This window comes from Rattus norvegicus, chromosome 5 (assembly GCF_036323735.1).
Source record: "Rattus norvegicus strain BN/NHsdMcwi chromosome 5, GRCr8, whole genome shotgun sequence".
NCBI lineage: Eukaryota > Metazoa > Chordata > Mammalia > Rodentia > Muridae > Rattus > Rattus norvegicus.
The window spans coordinates 150,159,057-150,184,363 of record NC_086023.1 but is presented as its reverse complement, the minus strand read 5'-3'; the positions used below and the strand labels follow the sequence as shown (position 1 = coordinate 150,184,363).

Here is a 25,307-nt window from a genome sequence, read left to right as displayed (position 1 = left end):
GGGCTACACAAAGAAATCCTGTCTCAAACATGAAAAGAAAAACAAACCAAACTACAAACAATTACTAAGGAGACGGTGGAGGTAGCATTCACTCATCCCACAATAGTTAGGAGTTCCTTTGAAGTGAGTGCCAGGGATTCGTCCAGGCTCTGGGAATATAAAACTGATCAAAAACAGAAAAATAAATCCCGGCCCTTCTTGGAGTGCACACTCTAGTGAGAGCATTGGGGAAGGTTAGGGTTAACATGAGAGATAACACCACAGACAGAGCCATATTCCTGGGGAGGATTAGTAAAGAACAGGAGAAGCAGGAGAGCAGCCAGATCTGAGGGCATCCAGCAACAGGGCTCACAGTCTACACTAGTCCTAGCTGTCCCTTAGATGGGCAAGCTGAGCATGGAAAGAAGAGAGGGAGTGACAGTTGGGTGAATCATATCCAGGAGGAGAACAAACAGGGCACGGTACCTGGTTTGAGATGCTGGCCACGGCTGCTGCTGGAATATTGGCAATTGCAGATGAAGTGGATATCAGGCTGGCATTTGTGCTTGAAGCTACAGGATTGAGAGGATTAGGAGATGTTAAATGTAATTAGATGTAAACGGCTTAAGGATATGGAAAATAACCTGTTTAAACTGAACATACTGGCAAGAAGACAAAGAACACTGGGTAAAGAGGCAAATGCTGGAAGCTGGAGAGATGGCTCAGTGGTTAGGAGTACTAGCTACTCTTCCAGAAAACCTGGGTTCAAGCTGCAGTGCCCATATGATGACAGGAAATCATATGTAACTCCAGGCCCTCCTCTGGCCTCTGTGGTACCAGGCATACATATGATAGAGACATAAAACAAATAAAACGCCATATACATAAAATCCATTAACAATTTTTCTTGAAAAGTAAACATCTGTTTTGCAGTGCAATACCACAGTGAGGCTTGATTACAAACAAAACACTTGGAGTTTTTGTTTCAATTTGAGTCTATGGAAAGGGTGTGCATCCACACTCAGCTCGCACTGCACACCAATGAAGTCAGAACTACGTCAAATCATCCCAGTCTTTTCTAGAAGCTGAAGAATGAGTCCCCTGCAAGTGACCTGACAGTCTGTAGAGCTCTGGTGGGTCCTATGTTGTGGCATTAGTTATGGCCATTTGCCCAAAATTATGTCTCTCTTGAGGGACATGCCTACTTTAAGAAACAGAGCTAGTTCTCCAAACTCTAAAATGCTTAGAACTGCTATATTCAAATAATAAGTTATTAATGTGAATCAAAAGACACCAGGAGGACCCTCAAGATAGTTTAGTAGGAAATGCTGCTTGATGCTAAGACTGATAACTTGCGCTAGATTCCTGGGATCCCCATGGTGGAAGGAGAGGTCTGACTCCACTGGCTGTCCTCCGACCTTCACATGCACATCGGTGTCCATATGCACACACACGCACACACATAAATGTAATACAATTTTAATACCACTAAATAGTAATGATTTGTTACTTAGAAACTTTATCAACAAACCTACAAAGATTCAGAAAACGTTAAATCTCATCTGGTCGGGTAAAAATGTATTCAGATAATTACTTGGAACGTCTCTAAATTTTACATTTTTTTTTTTGGTAACAGAATCTATCAGGTTCTGACCCCAAACTTCAGTGACTAGCAAATACCACAGGGCTTTGCCAGGTAGACAGAGTAGTAGTCAGCGTTGCCAGGCACCAGTTCTGAACTCTTCTCACTTATGACAAGCACAGAAACATGGTTCCTGCTGCCGTCACCCACCAGAAGGACCAAACTGACCAGCACAAAGCTCTCCAGTGGAAAGCAAGCAAGAAAATCTCCACTAAGAACAGCATTCGGGAAAATGAAATAGGAAGGACGCAGGTTAGACCCGAACCAGGTTCTGGAGGGTACTGTGCTAAAAGCCACATCTAGACAAGGAAAGTCACTGCTCTTGCCACGAGCTCAGCCCACTGAAGAGCTTGGGCCAAAGAAGAGTTCAGATAGTGTGCTCAGTCCCTTTCCTTTGGGTGTGCGTTGAGTTTCTTTTCTCTCCTGCCCAGCACTCTCTTAAATACTAACACTGGACACTTCCAGACTCAACTATACCTGGTCACTACACGCAAGGAAGAAATGTGCTCTGGCAAAGTAGTTTTAGAAATATAATAAATAAAATAATAAATCTTAAAAAAGAAAAAGAAAAAAGAAATGCAAGACTCAGCCGAGCACGGAGCACTGAGCAGGTGGAGATAGGAGAGTCAGCTCAAGGCCACTTCATATTCATAGCGAACTCAAGGCCAGTGTGGGCTTCATGAGATCTAAACCCCCAAACCGGAAAAAAGTAAAAATAAAAAATTTAATAACCCTAAATCTAAAACATAAGTGGTATATTTTAGGTTTAACTATCACTGAACCCAAGTTAATCAACCTAAAAATGTACATAACCATTCTTTACCCTATAAAGAACTACGACTAAGAAGTTAAGAATAAAAAATCATTCATTCCCCACACCAGACTGTAAGCTCGACGACGACGACGACAATGACGACGAGCCTTGCTGCTTTATTGTGTCCAGCAAAGTCCTGACGCATACAGGATGAGGCTTAGCCAGGCAAGTGGTGGCCCTCTTCCTATCCCAGCACTGAGGAGATAGGGTGATCTCTGAGTTTGAGGTCAGCCTGGTCTGCAGAGAGAGATAGCCAGGGCTACATAGAGAGACCCTGTCTTGAAAAACCAAAACCATCCAATCAAGCAAAAACGATGAGGCTTAATGACTATTTGTGAGATTCTAGGTATGAGAGACAGTCTTTGACTGTTAGAGGCTGACAGTCAGGGACCTACTCTTTTTTTTTTTTAAAGATTTATTTATTTGGGCTGGAGAGATGGCTCAGAGGTTAAGAGCACTGTCTGCTCTTCCAGAGGTCCTGAGTTCAATTCCCAGCAACCACATGGTGGCTCACAACCATCTGTAATTAGGTCTGGTGCCCTCTTCTGGCCTGTAGGCATACATGCAGGCAGAAAGCTGTGTGATGTATACATAATAAATAAATAAATGTTAAAAAAAGATTTATTTATTTATCTTATTTATATGAGTACACTGTAGCTGTCTTCAGACACACCACGCGAGGGCACTGGATCCACCATGTGGTTGCCAAGAACTGAACTTAGGACTCCTGGAAGAGCAGCCAGCGCTCCCAACCATTGAGCCATCTCTCCAGCACTCGGCTACCTACTCTTAAGAGTTACATATTCTCAGCATGTCACCAAAATACTTAACAAAAACTCGGCCAAGTCCTAGCCTTTGGGACCTAGCAGAAACTGCATGTCTGGTTAAAACTGACTGCGCAGGTGAGACATTTGCTCACTCATTGATTCAAATACACATTGTCTAAAGTGCATGTACTATTACACGGGCATGGCCTGTATCAATTACTCAGAAATATAAGAGAGGAAAAAACACCAGTACTTAAGATTAGTAATAAATCAAATTCCTCCTAACAAGGACTGGTGAGGTGATCCAGTGGATAAAGCTACCTGCGGCCAAACCTGAGCACCTGACTTCAACCCCAGCACCCACCCTATAGGAGAGAGCTCATACCCAACGTTGTCCTTCAACCGCCAAATGCATGCTGGGGCACGTGCTCATACATGCTTTCATGCACAAACATGCACAATAACGTTGGAGGAGAGATTTACACCAGCAGTGGACAGAGTCTGAACTGAGCTATGTGATAACAGATTAGAGACAGAGACACCATTAAAGACTCATGTACTTAGCTTAAAATACTCTGTGTACTTAACACAGGTTAGAGCACACACAGATTTCTTGCTCTGTTAAGAGAATATCTAAAAGAAATGACATCTGACAGCACAGCTGCAATGTACCCATCTCTTGGTTTGTTTTTTTTTTAATGTTTTATTAGTATTGCATGTGTATGTATGGCGGTTTGAAAAGGAATGGACCCCAGAGGCTTACCTGTGTGTGTCTCCATATGTGTGCCATGGTGTAAGAATGGAGGTAAGAGGGTGACTTGTCCTTCCACTGGAGATTGTACTCAGGCTATACGGCTTCCATGACAGACAAGTTATCTTATTATCCACTGAACCCTCCTGGTAGTTCCATTGCTTTTTCTAAGAATTTTATTTATTCATTTATGTGTTTTCGCACATTTATTTTCTTTTTTAAAAAAGTTAGATTTGGGTTGGAGAGATGGCTCAGTGGTTAAGAGCACTGACTGCTCTTCCAGAGGTCCTGAGTTCAAATCCCAGCAACCACATGGTGGCTCACAACCATCTGTAATGAGATCTGATGCTCTCTTCTGGCATGCAGGTGTACATGCAGATACAGTACTCACAGACAAAAAAAAAAAAAAAAAATCTTAAGAAAAAAAAGGTGTCCCTCTAAAAAACAGTTTCATTCACTGTGTATTTGTATGTATTTGATATGGAGGTCAGAGGACACACCAGTTCTCTCCTTCCAGTGTGTGTCCTGGTGATCACCTAGATAATCCCTCTATCTTAGTCTCTAATACCATTCTTTTCAGTAAGAGAAACAAAGTCTCTTCAGAGAAATGGCTCATCAGGACTTGATTATATACAAGACCTCAGTGTCAGATACTAAAGAGTTAAAAAAAACCCAAAACACTCAAAGCCAAACAAACAGGTCAGCAGTGGTGTTAATGTAAAAAGGTATCAGCCAAGCAGTGATGGTATGTGCCTTAATCCCAGCACTTGGGAGGCAGAGACAGGTAGCGTTTAAGGCTAGCCTGGTCTATACAGTGAGTTCTAGGACAGCTATGGCTACACAGGAAAACCCTGCCTTAAAAAAACAAAAATAAAAAAATGAAAAAGACATCAGAGTCAACTAAATGTGTTTCGGGTGACTACATGTGATTATACACACACACACACACACACACACACACACACAAACATATGCTACAGATTAAAATTCAAAGTATAAAATAAATGTATATGAGTCCAGAAACAAATGATCGATAAAAAAAGTGATGGGAGAGACACGGATGGCCATGAAAGAGAGGCAGAGAGCCTTTAAGCATAGATGCAGCTTCTAGACCAGGTGAGTGGCTCACACCTATAATCCCAACACTTGAAGGTCAGGAGTCAAGGTCAGCCAGGGCTACATGGTAAAAGCCTGTCTCAAAAGCACTACACACACCCCACAATGGAAAAACAACTTAGAAAGTAATTTTCCAGTGGAAATACCTCACCACATGCCTTGAGCCAGCTGATCAAGGTTAATTCCAACCGTCCCAAGTGATATGGATAGAATGTGCCTTTGACATGAGATGGCATTTTACCTCTGTGACCCTTTGAGAAACCTGCGATACCAGTCTAATCATGAACAAAACATCAGGTCAGTTCTAACAGAGGGGCATCCCCAAAGCCACCCAGGCCATCATAAATCAGAAAAGTAAGAACAGAAAGTCTATAGGAACCAAAGGATGCATCTTATGTTTGATTAAGTTACCTCCTTAACTGATAATAATTTCTAATACTACTTCATTAATCATACCAAATGCAACATACTCATAAGGGATGCTAACTGTAGGGAAATTGTAGGTGTACACATTAGTGACAATCAGGCCATCTTGTGAAGCCCTCACACAATAACCCATTCTAAGAACTAAAATCACCTAGTTCCCAGAGCAAAGTACCTTATTTTTCTGCATTCTTACCCTCCCCACCCTATGAACCCCTAGTATAGCTAGCCATGGGAGATGTTAATCCTTATCTTGAAAATTCTTTTCAGTCCTCTCCTTCCTTCTTTACTGCCCCGTAAATGCCCTAGCTGTAAGCTGACCACACTCTGCTTCTTGTATTAGGGACCCTGCACAGTCCTTTTCCTGGATGGAGTCTGTGCTACTGCTGACTTGCTCACCCCCTTGTCTGTATTTCTCTCTCCGACCTTGCAGTACAAATCATTTGAGGACTGTGTGCACCCTGCCCAATTGTTCTGTTAATCTAAAAGTATACTAACAAGAAAGTCTGCTAGGGGAGAGAGAGCTTAGCAAATAAGCGCACATACCACTGTGCAGAGGACCTTAGGTTCCCAGGGAGTATTCTGGGCAGCTCCTAACTGTAACTCCAGTCCAGGAAAGCAGCGCCCTCCTCTGGCCTCTATGGCATCTGCACTGACATGCACATACCCACACTTACCGAGACAGGTTTTAAAAGGGGCCAGAAAAATGTCTCAGCACTTAGTTATGAGCACTAAATACCAGTAGTTACTAACAGAAAAACAAGGGAAACCAGGTTAACAGGTTCAAAGGGAAAGAACATATCCTCAGCACATGACAAGTAAGGACGGTAGTTAATGAAAGTCAGGCAATGCTCTACTTCACTTATTCTGCAAGGGAAGAGAAATGTTAAGTTCAAGACAAAACTACAGAAGAGTAGAGACTTTATACCTCAGGACCTGTACTCTTTCTTCTCTTCCTTCATGACCTATGTGTATCCCTAAACAGGGATTATCTAAGACGGACCTGGTACCTTACTGCTTGCAGTTAATCCTCAAAACCTATTATTGTAGAAAATCACTGAAAATAAAAATGAAAGTTAGAAACGGTACTGTGTGCTACTCCCAGATGGGTGAAAGGCTGGGTTAGGAGTTTCCTATGTTGGGCTCACAGGTTCAAGGCGAGCCTGGACCATGTCCTTACGTTTTGTTCCTCCTGGGTTGCTCCTGTTAGGAAGAAAGAGAACAGAGAGGAGCTGGCAAGGAAAGAATGAAACGGAAAAGAGGAGACTCTGAAAGCAGAGGTACAGGAAGTCAGACCTAGGTCTTAAGAACAAAGTGGGGGGCTGGAGGGATGACTCAGCGTTACGGGTACTCACTGATTTCCCAGAGGACCTGAGTTCTAGTCCTACAGCCCGTGTTGGGCAGATCACAACAGCTTGTCACTCAGGCTGTCTTCTGGTCTCCATAAGCACCATGTGGGTACCTTCATACACATGCACACACACACAAAGGAAATTCATCTTAAAAAACAAGACAAAACAAAACCCAAAAGTGGCCTAGAGCTGCTACTGTAAAATCAAACAAATCTCAACTCAATGAACTGAATGAAAACAGTTTAAAAGTTAAAACTAAATCTTTTTCATGAGCAAGGTCCCTAACTACAGAGGCTGTGTGTGGGCGCCATACTCGTCCTTCTAGATGTTTTGTTTGTTTCTTTTTTGAGACAGGGTTTCTCTGTATAGCTTTGGCAGTCCTAGAACTCACTCTGTAGACCAGGCTGGCCTCAAACTCAAGAGATCGGCCTCCTGAGCACTGGGACTGAAGGGGTGTGCCACCACATGCACAGTTTATTTTATGAGTGATGAAATGTAAAAAGCTGTAAAATAAATAAACAAAGGACAAAAACAGAAGCATGGAGGTAGACGAGAAGTCAGGTAGGTGGCCACTGCTTTCCACTCTAGAGCAGTGGATTTGGGAGAGTAGGCTTTGTAAACACCACACTGCCCTTCTGCCTACTCACCCTGATTATAGGATTCTGACCTTGTCAGAGAAGAACTCGAGGAAGTAAAGCTGTTCACCCTGAATAGAAACAGACATGAACTTTTCTTTTTTCTTCACACATGCTAGGCAAGCACTCCATCACTCACCTATACCCTCACCCCACAGTCATCATTTTGAGTAAAAGAAATACTCTCACCAAGAAATAGTAAACAGGATGGGTGTCACAAAGCCACCAGCAGAAAAGCAGTCACATTGCATTCACTGACAAGTCACATAGAAGCCAGCCAAATTGTGCTCCATGTAAGATGCCACTGAGAACAAACTAGCACGAGACCCAGAGAAGCTTCCTAGCGTCAGCATGCAAGAGAAGGCTTCACTTCTAGTAAGCAGCTCACATTCCAACCTAAGCTACTTACACACACACTGCATGGATTCGCCCGACACAGAGCATGCACAACCTTGCATGCCACCCCCTTTACTGTAGATGGTGCTCCTGTATCATCCAGTCTGTCTGGACATACGGGCAATTTTTTAAAAAGATAAAGATAACGTTAAATAGCAAACACACAACCATGCCTATTTACCTGGAATGGGGTAAGAATAATGTGCTGGGCTTGGCTGGCTTGTGGTTAAGCCTGTAGTGCAGGTAAGAACACTGTGTTGACTTGGAGATGGAGTCTGAATTAAACCACTTTCAGGTTTCATACCTGGCCACAGTGCACCTGAATCAGATGATAAAGTGGACCAATTACAAACAACACACGGGGCTGAGGAGCCGGCTATGCTCTAAATACCAGCTGGTCGAAATCTCAAATCTGCTTGTGAAGAAAATTACTGCTTCACCCACTTGTAACTCAAGCAAACATATTTCAAAGAATTAGAGGATGGGGCCATAGGAACAAAAACTGCTAAAATCCTAACAGTAGCACTTATGCTCCTTTATTTCAATGGTTGGAGCAAGTGACCAGGAGTCAGAAAAGAGTACACCAAACTTGTCAGAAACACTGATGTCAATGTACAGTGAGAAATTCAAATTGTCGAGCTGGGAGATATCCTTTATAACTTAAAATCCACTTACCCATAGAATAAACAAGTTTTCTAAATGCTTTAGATACATTTTTTTCTTAAACTGATTATTTTATAAACTTTGTTTCCTATATTAGGAAAGACGAGCCTGCTTTAAAAACAAATAAACAGGGGCTGGGGATTTAGCTAGGGGTAGAGCGCTTACCTAGGAAGCGCAAGGCCCTGGGTTCGGTCCCCAGCTCCGAAAAAAAAAGAACAAAAAACAAAAAAAAACAACAAAAAAAACAAATAAACAACATTACATAGGCCCTAGATGTGCTTGAGCTGGTAAAGAGCTTGCTTAACATATATAAAGCCCTGGCTTCAATCCTGCCACATAGAGTGGGCATGGGGGGGAGTCAGCAACCGCAGCACTGATGTAAAGGCAGAGCCTGACAACCTAGCGACTTTAAGGGTATCCTCTGCTACATGAGACCATGTTGCAAAAATAAATAAATAAATAAATAATAAAAATAAAAATTATATATCAAGACTGTCTACACTCTATAGCATTGTATAAAATAAAAACGAATGACATGTAAGGAAAAAAAGTTATACATGATTCTATCATCCAAACATAACCGCTATTAATGGATTGCAGAAGAATCGCCCGTGTTTCTCAGGGTGTCTGCTCCATCTTGCTGACATGGAGCTAGGCTGGCAGCCCTGGTGATCCCCCTGCCTCTGCGCCAACTCCTAGTGCTGGGCTGTAGGCACACACGTTGCCACACCTCGCTTTATCTACCTGGGTCCTAGGGATCTGACCTCAGATCCTTGAGAAGCCAGCCCTGATTCAAAGGAACCATCTCTATGGGCCACTATTTTATTTGTAAAAACTTATACACAAAAGGTAAGAATGAGTGCTAGGATTCTCGTGGTTTGGCTTGTATACCTGTTAGGCATATTACCCTTTACACATACAGTAACTTCCATATTTATTGTAAGCAGTGTGACTTGACTGTATTCCCAAGTAGGTTTAGACCCGGAAGACTTAGATTTGTGAACATGTTTGACACAGAATTAACACAGAATTAAAGCGACATCTCATCAACACCAATGCGTCAAGTAAGAGTTTCCCATTAGCCTTATTATGTAGTATTTTACTACGTGAGGCCAAGTTTTACCATGTGGACCAGTCCTCCTCAGGAAAGAGATTAGAGGTGTATGCTATCATGCCAGGCCAGAAACTCAAATACATAATTTTTTTAAGGAAAGGGGGAATAAAAGACAATATGAAAACTGCCTCTAACAGCATTGTCCTTTGGGTAAGTAAATCTATTCCTTTAAAGGCAACCTATCTATAGCTCCTTATATTAAGAAATATGACTAAATAGTTGAATTCTATAGGACTATTGTACAGAGCAGATGAGGAAACCAAACCGTAGGTTTTTGTTTTTTTCTTTTTTTCTTTTTTCTATTTTTCGGAGCTGGGGACTGAACCCAGGGCCTTGCATTTGCTAGGCAAGTGCTCTACCACTGAGCTAAATCCCCAGCCCGGGTTTTTGTTTTTGATATATTGTGTGTCTGTCTGTGTGTCTGTGTGTGCGCTCATGAGCACATAGGAAGGTCAGAGAACAGCTTCTCTTCCACCATGTTAGGATCCAGGAATTAAACTCAGGTCATCAGCCTCGTCAGCAGGCAGCTTTACCAGCTCAGCCATCTCAGCAGCATTTCTTTTTTCCTTTACTCGCTCAAACACTCACTCACTCACTCACTCACACTCACACTCACTCGCTCACACGCTCACTCACTCATTTACCTTTTGAACCAGGGTCTAACTATACAGCCCAGGATGGTCTTGAACTTATGACCTCCCACCTCTGCCTCCCAAGGGACGGACTACTTCTGTACATTATCACATCTCGTTTAAAACTTCAAATGCTCTTTATACATGCATGTGTAAGTTTTTAAAATTAACTTTTTAGTGAGCATACAGAGTACGCTGTTGTACTTTGTGCTCATTCTTCCCCCAACACATGCACGCACTTTTCCCTATTTCTTCTAGTTTTTTTCCCATATTTTTAAAAGAGGACACTTTTTGATTTCAAGCTGAACAATCATCTTTTTGATACAGATGAAAATTTGGGAGGATTTAGCAGATCAAGGCTTAAATGTAATCCCAAGCATTGACTAATTTTATGACTTAGGGACAATGACCTAACCAACTCTAAGTTGCTGAAGTGGGACAAATGCTACTTCCTACCTCTACGGTCTGCTTTAAGGATTAAATGAATCAATAATATAAAATGTCAAATCTTGTTATAACCTATTGATACAGTAAACATTTAAAAGTATATATATAATGAAAGTTTATTTATTAGGGTTTTGTGTACATGTGAGGGTTTCATGTAGCCCAGGCTAACCTCAAACTCAGGGCAATGTTCCTGCTTCCCTTTCTCAAGTACTGTAATTACAGAAGCGAACCACCATGGCTGGCTATAATTATATTTTCCAAAGTCTACTGTATTGGAACTATAGTAACAGACCTAGTTTCCCTGAAAACAGCACTAAAAGCACAACAAAGAAGGGTTTTCTCATATCTAAATGAACATACTACCAAAAAAGAACCATGTGTTAAATCACAAGAAAACAGTTATTACTTAAATATGTTGCACTCATGTGTACAAACCCTCTCAAACACAACAGGCGACACAAGGAATCTTTGTGGAGCTGGTTCTCTCCCTGCACCTGTCTATGAGTTCTAGGGGTTGAACTCAGGCTGTCAGACTGGCACTTCAGGAGCCGTAACCTGCTGAGCTACCCTGATGGTCCCAAGTAAATGACTGTTAAAGACACTGCGGCACATGCCTCCTATCCCAGCATCTGAGATGCAGAGGCAGAAGGATTAGGAGTTAAAGGCCAGATTAAAACGTATAGAGAATTCAAAGCCAGCCTGACTTAAAAGACAGAACATAAGGCTGGTGAGATAGCTTAGCCAGTAGAGAGAGAGGCACTGCATGCAGGCCTGATGTCTGGTTTCCCCAGATCCACAAGGTGGCAGCACAGACCTGACTCTCACACTTGTGCTGCACTCACACTTAGAGGCACACAAAATTAACAAAACTGAAACAAAACAGATACAATAACCTGAAGAAATATCACAAACAGGGCCAGTGGTAGAGAGTGCTTTGCTAGTCAATCATCAGGACCTGAGTTTGCATCCCAGCACCCATGTCACAGTCTAGGCTTTCAGTCTGTGCCTGGGTGGAGACAGGAAGATCGCTGAGGTTTGTTACCCCAAGACGCAGAATCCAGGCTTAGAGAGAATCTGTCTCAAAGGGATAAGACAGAGTGACAGAGGAGGTTAATTAATGACCTCCTTTCGCCTGCACCTGCACACACACACATTGCACATCACATGCACGCACTCGAGCACACAAATATATTACAAACATTTCCTAAAACTTCCCTGGAAAAATGGAAAAAAATCTATTATATACATTGCCCCAACCTAAATCGTTTTATCCGTAAGTCTCACACACTACTTATTAAAACACAGTGAACAATGCCTTGGGGAACTGCGAGAGAGGCTCCAGGAAAAACAGCATTTTGTTACCTGGATTGTTCTTGGTGATGATTTCATACCGCCTATGTTAAACATTTACATCCAATTTATAAGACATATTTATTTTTGTTGGATGTCAGAATATAGCTATAGGACTCAATCTGGTCAGTATCGTGAATCTAGTATGGCCTTCTGCCTTTCCTGCTTTCCCTGATATCTACAGTATGTGTCAGGCAACTGTGTCTCAGTTACTTTCTCCTCGGAAAGTCCTGGGAAAGGGCTGCTCTGTTAACATTAGGTACATGCTTACTGGCATTTATTTACATGTTTTCCTGATCATGTTTTTTCTAAACTTAACCTTCCTTGGATCATTGCTTCCTGTGTTACACTGGTGTAAAAAAGTACAGACACTAAAACACGACTGTCAACAGCAACTGTGTCCACCCCATTCTTTCCGCTCTGATCCCAGCCCAGCAGCAGAGATCTGCATAAATCAACCAAAAAGTCAACAATTACTTAAAGTCAAATCAAGTCAAAATAATTAACTGATTATTTTTTGTCTCATTTACTCACAGGATAATCTATGCAATGTAAGTTTCTCATGCCTGAACTACAATAAACAGAGTACAAACGTTCATAATTACCAATTATTCTTTATAGCACAATACTTTCTCAAAGTTCTCAGCCGAGTTCCACTTACAGAATTTCCTTTTTTAATGTGAGATGTGATGACTATAAAGGACGCAAGGAGCACCTTGTGAGGTGTTTTTTAACTGAGTTTGGGGTAAGGAAAAAAACCCTTATTATTCATCAACAAATGGGATCAACTCTTCAGTGCGTTATGGAGCTTGGGTCTGCTAATCACAAATTTTGATCAGAACAAGGGAGAGAAATATGAAAATAACTACTGTACAACTGCTAGCCTACTATGAGCTACTGAGGAAAACGGCTTACTATGTGCAATAATAACCATAGCGCTGTAAAAATGGCTCAGCGGTTAAGAGCACTGCCTATTCTTCCAGTGGCCCTGAGTTCAGTTCTCAGCACCTACGTGGGCTTACAACTGTGTAACTCTTGTCCCATGGCACCCAATGCCCTCTTCTGGTATGCAGATATACATGCAGACAAACAGCCATACACAGAAAACACATAAATAGACTTTTTAAAATTATTTTTATAAAAGAGATAACCACACAGCTGGGTGAGGTGGTGCAAGCCAGAAACTTCCAGCACTTCCGGAAGTCTGCAGCAAGAGGACCATCAGGCTTCCAGGGACACAGGGGAACCCTGCTATGAATGATTACCATCTAGGCATCATATATGGCAGCAAATACCTGTAATTCCAGTACTTGGGAAGCTGAGGCAGGAGGATTTAGAATTAGAGGTCAGCCTAGCTATAAAACACTGTCTCAAAAACTTAGAGATAATAAGTCTTTGGACTGAGATGAACCACTTGCTTGTTTAGGGTGCATAAGGCTAGAATGACAGATCCCCAGACAGCAAAACAAGCAAGCATACAAACACCTTCAATTCTTTTTAGCATTCGCCAAGGAGCCAAAGAAGGCTGTGAAGCCTAAAAGTTAGACAGCTGTTCGTAACACAAGACACTGGCCAAGTGAACCAATAGAAGTAGGTTTGGAGAAGGTAAAAGAAGGCAACATCAAAATGCCCAGAATCTAGGTAATAATTTTTCTAAAAGTTAAAAAAAAAAATTCTTAGCTTGTTTAAATGATGTCTCAAAAACGTAACGTTTTTGTAACTAAAAAAACTTATAGATTTCTTTATGTGTCTGAATATTTTGCCTTCATATATATCTACATATATGCCTGATGCCCAAGGAGACTAGAGAAGATGGTAGCTGAATCCTGTCACAGGAAGACGTGAACTGTGGGTACTAGTGACTGAATCTGGGCCTTTGGCAAGAGCACCGAGTGCTCTTAATTACTAAGATATCCCTTCAGTCCCCCCCAAACCATAGCTTTTAACATATTAAGTTAAAGTAATATTAAAATAATTTTTAAAATCAGTGCTAAGACAAGGAGCATAAGCATATTGTACGTATCTATCCATGTGCAGAAGATCTGGCAGCCATACTCCATGTTCAATAACCTCAAACCAGCCTCCAGTACATCACCTTACAGTTCATACACACACTAATGATACGTAACACTAAGGAGAACAACTCCCCATACACATCACTTCAGATGTCCTCTAGTCTAAAGCACTTCTGCTTCATCACAACAACATATGATTAATTTGGGGACCAAGTGGGGGGGAAGGAAAGGAGAAATTAACTAAAACAACAACAACAAAAATAGAAAACAACAATTAACAAAACAAAAACCTATGAGACAAGAGCCTTGCTGAACACTTAGACTTAATGGTTTTAGCTGAAATCCGTCACCTCAAAATACCTTGATCATGTTTACCTTAGCATAGCATTCTGCCCTACATAAAATCAGTCAAGTCAGTTTCCCAAACGACGGCTCCATGCTTCTACACTTTCATGTAATGCTGGTATTCAGGAAGTTGAGGCAGGAGTATTGAAACTTCCAGGCGAGCCCTGGCTACACACCCAGTTCACGTCCAGACTGAAGTAACGCAGCAGACACTGCCTCAATAAGCCAACCGTCAGCAAACACAGCTCAGTGTCAGAGGGCCTCGCATGATGGGAGCACCTAAGCTTGCACCATCCAAATTCAGAGTTAGGAGCTTGCAAAGACTCAAATGCTGGCAGCTAACCACAGAACGATGGATAACTGTAAACACAGCTTCTACAATGAGTACACACTCTGGATTAGCCATGCTTGCTTTCTGAGCAGGGCCAGATGTTTCTGATTGATGAACACATACCCCCGCCACACCCCCCGGAGCTGAGGACCGAACCCAGGGCCCTGTGCTTGCTAGGCAAGCGCTCTACCACTGAGCTAAATCCCCAACCCAGAACACATTCTTTTTTTTTTTTTTTTAAAGATTTGTTTATTTTATGTATACAAGTACACTGTAGCTGTCTTCAGACACACCAGATCCCATTACAGATGGTTATGAGCCATCATGTGGTTGCTGGGGTTTGAACTCAGGACCTCTGGAAGAGCAGTCAGTGTTCTTAACCGCTGATCCATCTCTCCAGCCCCCCCACCCCAACACATTCTTTTTTTTTTTTTTTTTTTTTTTGGTTCTTTCTTTTTTTTCCGGAGCTGGGGACCGAACCCAGGGCCTTGCGCTTCCTAGGCAAGCGCTCTACCACTGAGCTAAATCCCCAACCCCTCACCCCAACACATTCTTAAGAACTGCTCACAATAGGCTGGCTTACCGAAAGGAGGTAGTCCATAAGTTTGGGTTGCCTGAGGGTAGACAGCGTAGGGTTGAGACTGCTGCAGTGTCTGGTACTGAGTCTGCCCAGGATAAGTGGTTTCCGAAACAGGAACCGAGAGGATGTGTGCATAAGGTCTAGGAAAATCAAGAAGATGAAAATTTCCATATGTGGCCCACTTAATTAATGAAAATGGGCAAACCAGTTAACATTACTGAAACAAAGAATCCAGGAATGAGATTAACTTTCCACAGTAAAATAACTTTTATCAATGGACAGAAAACACAAGTTTGGCCCTTTTTAGGTTCCATTACTAATCTTTCCAAAGAATAATTTTATGGAAAATCAAGCAGTTTCAAACATCTTCCCAAGTTCTAGCTACTAACCAACAAATAACAGTGTTACACGGAAGCCCTAAATGAAATACGAGGATGACTCAGTTATACCTGTGTTTGGATAACGTCTCAAGTCGGGGCTAGAGACATAGTCCATGGGCAGAGCACTTGCCTAGCATTCATCTGATTCTCAACACCACAGAGACCAGACATCAAGTCTATCCCTTGGACTTGGGAGGGGCAGGCAGGAGGATCAGGAGTTCAAGGCCACCCTTCACTACAGAGTAAATTTAGTTGTCCTTGACTACATAGTGAGTTTGAGGCCAGCTACTTCAGACACTTTCTCAGAAAACAAAGCAAAAGCAACACTTTAGACGAGGAAGCGCAGATAGAAGAGAATTAGCAGCTGGCTCTACTTCACCCAGAGCGAGCACTGGGCCAACTGCAGCTCCAAGCAAGGAGAGTGGAGGAGAGTGGGGCTGAGGGAGCAAGGACAAGCAGTCACATCAAAAAACATGGCAGGCAGGTGGTGGCGCAGCATTTTAATCCCAGCACTTGGGAGGCAGAGGTGATTGGAGCTATGAGTTTGAGGCCAGCCTGGACTACAGAGTGAGTTCCAGGACAGTCAGGGCTACGCAGAGAGACCCTGTCTCAGGAAACAAAACAAAACACACATTAAAACAAACCAACAAACAGAAGCAGGGAGTAGAGATGTGCTCCAGTTATTCTCAACTTGTCTGTGAAACTGGAGTCAGCCTGGCTTATAGACCCCGAAGTCACTTTAAGCTTCAGCACACTGCCACTAATTGGGGCCAGTCATACCAGGGTAAGCCAGGGAATCAACTTCACCAGTGAAACCACAAAACTTCACCCTGGCTTGCTAACTTGGTAGATATCTATTCTACTATACCCTATAGTACTATATGTACGTATGTACGTATGTACGTATGTATAGTATATAATGCTACATGTATTATATATAGTATATAAATATACACACTTCTACTTATACTTCTACTTATTTGGCATATTAGGTTGTATGAAAAGTGCTATTATATATCATGAAAGTTTTAATAAATAACATAGGGATAGAAGGGTTCTATCTTTTTTTTTTTTTTCCCGGAGCTGAGGACTGAACCCAGGGCCTTGTACTTGCTAGGCAAGCGCTCTACTAATGAGCTAAATCCCCAACCCCAGAAGGGTTATATCTTAACAAGGGAAAAGATTCCCCTCCATCTTCCAAAAGAACCCATCTTTGGGAGCAGATAACAAGGGAAGGCCAGAAGGAAGTAGCACGTGCAGTGAGCAGGTGAGCTATCCACAGATAAACACAAGAGTGTTCCGGGGCGAGAATAAAGCCCTGGCAAAGGTACAGAGCGGAGGTGAGGGCTTCTGGGTCCAGGAGGAAGCCTTACACAAATCCTAAGGGAGGCACACTGAGAAAGGACAGGAACAAGCAAAAAGGAGAAAGATAGGAGCGTGGCCCTCAGTGCCAGGCTAGAGTTCAGACAAATCCAAAACAACTGGAAGGCCTGGACTCACTGCTTTCTAAAATGGATTGAAAGGGCGTAAAAATGGAGGCCTGGTTAAACAAGGCGATTAAGTCGATGGCTCCAGTAAGTGCTGAGGGGGTAAGGGGGGGAGGAGAAGGCACCGTTTGGCACACCTGAATAAAGAGTCTAAGTGCAGCCACTGTGCACGCGTTAGGGACGAATCTGCTGTCTGCAATATACTCATGTTCAATGTCTCAGAGACTTGCTTTGGCCAGATCTAAGCCTGCAAGGTAATTTAGACAACAGCTGCTACTCAAGTCACAGAGATTTGATATAGTGTCTCAAAACAGCCAACTTCCAGATATTGTAAAGAACAAACTCTCCTTCCCCAGGGTTTTAAGGAAAATACCACCAGGTTAGTTACAATATTTCAAAAATGAACTGAGATGATTCATTATCTCAATCTTTAGTCTTTGAAACTAAATAACATGGTACAATTTGGATAGCAGAAAGCTTGTGGAGTTGATGTGTCTAACCAACGTGTGTCCCAATCTGTGGCCTGCAGGCTGAATCCGTCCCAGAATAGCTCTGCATAAGACCTCGTACATTTACAGATAACAATGCAATGTCACATGTCAAAAGGGTGAACACTCCCATGGCATGGAAAATCTCCCCATGATGCTTCCAGACAGAAAACCACATGACAATGACTGGCCCGAGCAGATATTAGTATTAACATGGCAATATGGAGAAGCTGAACTAGTTACATGGGTAAAGGTGGAAGTGAATGGCCCACCAAAGAAAACAAACGCCAGCTTCATTTCCTAACATCCTTCTAGGGATCTCCCACCTCTGCAACCAATCTCTTCATGAATCTCACATTTGTAAGTTGATAAGAACACGCTAGTTTAATGAGTGCAGTTGTCTGTGTCTGTGTATGGGCACAGGCCCACTCCTCATTAAGACAGAACTGCAACTTGGTACAAACATTGTTCTGTACCCTACCCACCTTAAAGATGATTCAACTGCTTGTGGGCAAACACTAGCTACACTGTAAAGGCCAAAAATACACCTCTTTGTAGTAACTTCAATCCATTACACTTGCTCCATTTCAAGCTCAACGGTTTGCAGTGGCCGATTTGAAGTGATGCTGAGCTGTTTTTACTGATCAATGTATCAACATAGAGAAAGAATCAGATCATAAACATACTTTTGATCAGTATTCTATATTCTGAGTGCCTACTTGATCAGTAGGCTCCATAATAGTAATCTATTCCAGCAACCTCCTTATTTTTAAAAGGATGATAGAGTATATTTAGATGCAATTAAAAATTGGAATAAAGACAGAGAACAAGGGAAGTAAAAAAAGTTAGATATTGAACTTGTAATGAGCCTAGAGACAAGTCTGGAAACAATCGCTCTACTTACTTTGCAGAATACATTTGTGAGGTATAATCATTGGATGAGCGAGGGATGTAATCGGTGCATGTCATAACTGAAAGATATTATTGGGTAAAAACGTTAGAACATTTAAAAAATTAAATGGAAAATTTACATACCTTACTATATAGTTCTTCAAAGTGAATAACAGACTGGATGTTTAAAAATGTCAACGTGTGCAGAGAAAACACCTCATTTCTACATTTACAGACCTATTTGTAGAGTTTAAGAGGCAGTAGAAGAAGCAGGACAGGATGGAGGGGACAGATGGACACAGAAAACAGCTGCAGGTGAACTAACATCTGTACTTTCTCGTCACCGACCTCAACATTGATAAAGCAAACCCTGGGCTCTCAGCTACGCTCACTGACGAACTTAGCCAAACCCGCATTTAAGAAACCAACAATGCTTCCTTGATGTCCTTAGACCTGGATGCTCACCCCAAGTGAAAAGCCCTAACAGCTAGTGAGAGACAGGCTTGGTACAAGTCTGCGATCTCATTCTGTGGCTTTAAAGAACCAACAGCAACACAGATGGGAGCAGGTGTTTATTACCACTTTCTGCTCTATACTAAGAATGGCTTGAAGTCTGAGCAAGCAGAGGCTCCAAGACTCATGCAGTGAAGTACTTTTCCACCTGTGTCCTCTCATCCTCCATGACTTATCTGGAAAAGGCTGCAATGAAAGCTTGACCCTCAGGCTCACGACTGGGATAAAGGCTATAAATCTATCATATGTAGCTCAAGACTGAGAGGTGCGGAAGGCCGCTCCACTGCAGGCCGTCATACACAGAGCTGCACCATGAATGCTTGGCCAGGCTCCTGCCCCAGTCTGACTTTCTCTAACACCAGGAGGGGAGCACTTCTGTTGAGAAGATGGCCTGCAGAAGAACACCTAGCTTATATCTAAACTAGGTTCCCTGAAAGAGTGCCTTGTACAGAAAGGAAATGCCAGGAGATGGTCAGGGACCATTTCATACCCAGGAGAAAGACAAACTAACACCTATGAGTTTATTATAAAAGATCTAATGCCATTGTTTGAGGTCTTTAAAAGATTATTACAAGCTTGAAGATCACTTTTATCTATATTCAGATTGACAGAAATGAAGGTGATCTCAATTAGATGGGAATATTTCAGTCATCGTGGGACACAGAACTAGGGTAATTCAAACTTTGTGAGATGGTTCCCTCTCCACTGACAGATACTCAAACCCTTGTCTACCCCTCCTCCAATGGCAGAGTAAGCCTGGAGTTTGGCAGTATCTGGAAACAGTGATGGATTACAAAGTCAGAGCAAATCTCATATCACACAACAGGGGCTTTAAAACTGGCACATGTGAGGGGTTGGGGATTTAGCTCAGTGGTAGAGCGCTTGCCTAGCGAGCGCAAGGCCCTGGGTTCGGTCCCCAGCTCTGAAAACAAAAAAAAAAACAAAAACAAAAACAAACAAACAAACAAAAAAAGTGGCACATGTTCTGGAGTACAGGAACAATGGTGAGGATGAGGCAAAGAGCAGAGGCATAACCAGCACAGCTCGGATGTATGCAACAGGAAGACAGGGAAGCGTAGGATGACTTCCTGGTTTCTCTTTTAGACGGTGATGGGCACGTTTGGGAGAAGATCTGATTACTTAAAAGAAAGAATATATTACATATTATATGACTTTGCTTTCAAGTAGGCGGTTGGATATACAGATGAAATCAGAGAAATCACACAGAAAAGAAAAATGTGATATTTGGGCATGATGCTCCCTGTCTTTAATACAAGCAGCCAGGAAGCAGAGGCAGGTAGATTTCTGTGAGTTCAAGGCCAGCCTGGTTTACCTAATAGGTTCCAGGGCAGCCAGGGCTACAGAAAAACCCTGCTTCTAATTCCTAATGAATTAATTGGGCATTTGTTAGCAATGTATGACATTTAAAGGAGCGTGATGTGATGCACAGAAGCATCCCTGAGGAGGACGATAGAGAGCCTAGAACCCAAACCTGAGGCTTCTAACACTCAAGTACAGCTGGAGGAAGGGCCATCGGGGAAGAAAAGTGAGGGGAAACGTGCTGAGAGACAGACTGAGGAGAGAGAAACGTCCCTAGAGTTGGCAATATCACAGCCATCGAGGTCCTCGCTAAGCAGCTTCACAGGAGACAACAGAAGCTAAGTCAACCAGCTGAAGAAGGATCAGAGGGAAGCAAGCAGGAGCAATTCTCTTCAGAGGTTCTGATGTATCACGAAACACCGAGGAAACCTGTATGTCCTAAAAGACGGTAGCTCCCAGAGCCTGTGTCTCTATGAGAAGGATTAAGAAGAATGTGATATGCAGGAATGGAGTGGAGTAAGCGTCATACCAAGTCTTGGGGAAGGCCAGAGAGGACACAGAACACAAATATAAGGACTTACATTTGACAAGAGCAAGAATCCCTTCAGTTCTAACAAGGAGGACACAAGACAGCATGGGCACGCAGGGAAGCCTGGAGGTGGGGCTAGTGTAATAAGCTGTGTGAAGCTTTTTTGTGAGAAGACAAAAGTTAAGCATGTGGAAAGGTGAGTGAATCCCGATGGTTTAAAAGAGCTGTAAGTTAAAAGGAATCACTTGTTAGAGAAATGAAGACTTTCCACACAGACTGAGCACTCACCTGAAGCCCTGTGGTTATGACTAACAGTAACTACTCAAGTATATAATTCTATCTCACAATGCTTAGTTATTTGTACACATTTACCGAAAAGAGGGAGAGTTGAGTTAAATTAGGGTTGGGGTTTAGAATGAAAAAACGTGAGGAGCATTAAAGACTGAGAGGCAGATATTTGGTCTTAAGCTTTTGTTTCCGTGCTCCTGAGGACAGTCAGGCACTGGCCATGGCTTTTCTGATTTTAATAAGATGCTACTACTTTCAGAAGTTCAACCTGCAAACAACAACAATAAAGTCCCTGAGTTTGACTCCTTGGATGAGCTGATCCACGAGGCTTGTCCTCAGCTGCTGTGTCAAAGATGCTTATCAGAGTACACTGAGCAGGGGAAGAAGGCGAGCCTTCCAGACACACTGAGCCACCCAGGCTCTTCAGCGAAACCTCGTTATACAAGAATAACACAATCTGGTTATAGAAATACCACACCCATCGTGCACAGAACGTGGTACTTACTTTCCTCTGACATGCTAAGGTTTGACGCAAGGCTGGCGGTCTCAGGCTTCTGATCACTGGTGTCTGGGTTGTTTACTTGACTAGGAGAAGAAAACAAACACATTAGGCCTGAATGAGCTGCTGCGATGCTGGATGATAAAGTCAAACCCATCTCCTCCTAGGCTGGCCCAGGAAGAAGCAAATCTAGATGATCTCCTCGTTCTTAGTTTCACCAACTAAGACAGAAGGCCAGGGCCAGGACCTCAGCCTCCCACTGCTCTTTTCATAGCCCCAGACTCCTTGAAAGGTTTATATTACTTGGAAGGCCTGGCTAAGTCACAGACAAGGCATTGCTTTTCTTTAAGTTCACTCATTAAAACACCCTAGAACAGCTAACAATAACACTTTTAATATAGACATTGTATATGGTTGAATTATAAGGTAATGTATGAAACAGTGAGCCAAGCTAGTTAACAAACCCACTAGCTCACACACTTTATCTTTGTGGTAACAGCACTTGAAATCCATTCTCTTGGTAATTCTGAAAGACACAGTACTCTATTCCCATACCTTCTATGTATCTGATACTTTGGTTAAAAGTATAATGAAGTAGGAGATGTTTTATTAGAGACAGTGTGTCATCTGTTCAATTTGCTGTATTACTTCTTTATTTTTATTAAAAAGAGGTAAGTTTGGTGAGTTGATGTACACCTATAATCCCCGCACTCAGGAGAGGCAAGGCAGAAGGATCAGGAGCTCAAGGTCATCTTCTAATAAATACGGAGTCTGAGGCCAGCCAAGGCTGTAAGAGCGCCTGAGAAACTACAATGTTGTAAGCCAGCTGCAGAAGCTCTGGAACAGAGATGACTCCAAGTTAAGTCCTTTAGAGTGTTTTCTTCCTTTTCTTTCCCTCTAAGTCCCATACTCATCACTTCCAACCACAAGAGCATATGGTTAGAGTACAGATTCTAACTGCTCAGAGTGACTCCTAATTTCTAGGATACTGAGGCAGGAGGATTTATTATAAGTTTAATGCCAATATGGTTTATAAAATTAGTTTAAAGCCAGTCTGCAAAAACAGAATGAGGGGGTTGGGGACTTAGCTCAGCGGTAGAGCGCTTGCCTAGTGAGCGCAAAGCCCTGGGTTCGGTCCCCAGCTCCGAAAAAAAAGAAAAAAAAAAAAATAAAAACCACTACCACCAACAAAAACAACAACAAAAAACCTAGCTAACTTTATTACTGAGGGCAAGCATTAGAGCTGGAATGCCAAGTCAAAGCCACTTTTCCAATTAACTAGCTGTATGGCTTGAACAAGTCACTAAATTCTCTAGGCCCCAGTCTGTCAGTGAGGATACAAACAATCTACCTCCCTGGATTAGAAGGGTAAAGACAACATATAAAAAGTAGGCAGTCCAGACCCAGCAAGAACACAGCAACCACAGTTGTTCTTTTCTTGTTTCCAGTCACGCACCCTTCCAACCTTTATGTCACTGATAAAAACCTGCTTTACCCTTTTTCCCCAGGGAGGAAAAGACTGTGCCAGAGGCTCTACATCTGAGGACAAAAATGCCTGAGGTAAAAGTAGTTTCTACATAGAAGCATTTACAGCTCTCATATGACTTTGAAAGCTAACCTCTAATATCAAAGCATTAATTAAAAAAGAATTTTCTTCTGATATACTTTATGATACCATTTTTTTTTTTTGGAGCTGGGGACTGAACCCAAGGCCTTGTGCTTGCTAGGCAAGCGCTCTACCACTGAGCTAAATTTCCAACCCCTCTGATATACTTTAAATGTTAAATTAATTGTTCCTCCAGTTACATTTACTTGTTTGTTTGTTTGTTTGTCTGAGACAGGGTCTCACTATATATCCGTGGCCGGCCTGAAGCTCAGTAAGACCAGCCTGGACTCAGGCTCACAGATCCACCTGCCTCTGCTTCCTAAATGCTGGGATTTGAGGCAGGCATCACTCTGTCTACTACATTTACTTTAAAAAATTAGTTTTTTAATGTATATGAGTTTTGCCAGCATACATGTATGTATTTACTATATATAAGTACACTGCGGTTGTCTTCAGACACGCCAGAAGAGGGCATCAGATCCCATTACAGATGTAAGCCATCATGTGGCTGCTGGGATTTAACTCAGGACCTCTGGATGAGCAGTCAGTGCTCTTAACCGCCAAGCGATCTCTCTAGCCCAGAAATTTAAATTTTAAAGTTAAATTTTCAAAGTTCAGTTTTACCTCTGTTCAAATGATTTCACTTTTGAACACCAAACTACTGGCCAAGTTAGGACCATGGGAAGTAAAGGACAGGGAAATGAACAACATGGATTAGTTACAGTGGTACAAACCATAATGGCTAAGTTATTATAGTGACCTGAATTTTAAAAGTTAGGGACTTCAGAGTTCCACCTCAAACCTGCTTAAACATAATCCACACAAGGAAGAACTTGAAACTGGACCAGAATTTCTGATTTTTTTTTTTTTTTTGTCTTTCTGTGTATTTAGGGTAAGTATGAGTTTCAAACTCATACCCACTGCTAAAGAATATTTTTAGGGCTGGTAGGGCTCAAATACATTAAATAAATATAAAATTTTTTTAAAAAGAATATTTTTAGATCCTGAATCAACTTAGAAGTAAGTAATATGTTCTCATAAATACTGGGCACACCAGTTCAAAAGGGCATTTGATTCCAGTTTGATTCTAGAATTTTATTATAGCAAACTCCTCTTCATATACAACTCAGGATGCACAGACTAGAAACACACCACCAAGACAGTAAATTAACTCTAGCACTTGGTTAATATTTAATTGTACTAAAGAAACTATACAATTTGAAAATATTACCTTCAGAACATATGTCAACTTTTGCTTAACAAAAAAATTGCTTAAAAATAAAAATGACAAAAAAGTCAAAGTTTATCAACTGCACAGTCCAAATATCCATGACAGATCTGATGAGAAGCAAGATGCTTTTTTTAAAAAAATTATTTATTTAATTTTTGGTTTCTCAAGAGAGGGTTTCTGTGTGCCCTGGCTGCCCTGGAACTCACTCTGTAGACCAGGCTGGCCTCAAACTCACAGAGACCCGCCTGCTTCCACCTCCTGAGTGCTGGGATTAAAGGCCTGTGCCACCATCACCTGGCAAGATGCTTCTTTTTTAATATCTCTTAATTTTTCTTTGAATTAAGTAGCAAAGTTCCCCAGCTAAGTGAATAAAAGTAGTGGGAAGTAAAGAGAAAGGGAGAAGACCAGAGACAAAGTCAAAAGGAAGACAGACTTAAGATGATTTTTAGACACTGGGAAATCAGGAACAGCACGGAGGATGTCTACCTGAGCTGTAAGCATGAGTGGAAAGGAGAGGGGGGCGGTGCGGTTGTGCTGTTCTAGTACAGGTTACAGTGACGGGGAGCAGATGAATGATCTGGGCTTAAGAAAAGTTGTAGTTGTATTGGCAAGTGGATTGGGAATACGTATACAACAGGTGGACAGTCGGGTTCATGCAAGAACATACTTTTGCTGCAAGCATAACACTGGAAAAGAGCAGAGAGGTCCAGGGTACCATATTCA

At 42.1% G+C, this 25,307-nt stretch overlaps 1 protein-coding gene across 9 annotated transcripts in view; it reads right to left on the bottom strand.

Moving 5' to 3' along the window:
- The window catches only part of Eya3 (EYA transcriptional coactivator and phosphatase 3), a 128,321-nt gene that overhangs the window by 34,492 nt on the left and 68,522 nt on the right, over window positions 1-25,307 (bottom strand). For 5 of the 9 annotated variants that reach the window (XM_039109784.2, XM_039109787.2, XM_006239025.5 and 2 more), the window contains 5 exons: window positions 21,754-21,833; window positions 18,612-18,678; window positions 15,356-15,492; window positions 8,057-8,194; window positions 466-551 (listed from right to left, as the gene is read on the bottom strand). In XM_039109784.2, coding sequence (XP_038965712.1) covers window positions 466-551; window positions 8,057-8,194; window positions 15,356-15,492; window positions 18,612-18,678; window positions 21,754-21,833 — 508 coding nt within the window. The remainder of the gene's footprint in view (window positions 1-465; window positions 552-8,056; window positions 8,195-15,355; window positions 15,493-18,611; window positions 18,679-21,753; window positions 21,834-25,307) is intronic. The other 4 variants (XM_039109786.2, XM_006239027.5, NM_001107910.2 and 1 more) reach the window with 1 other exon arrangement.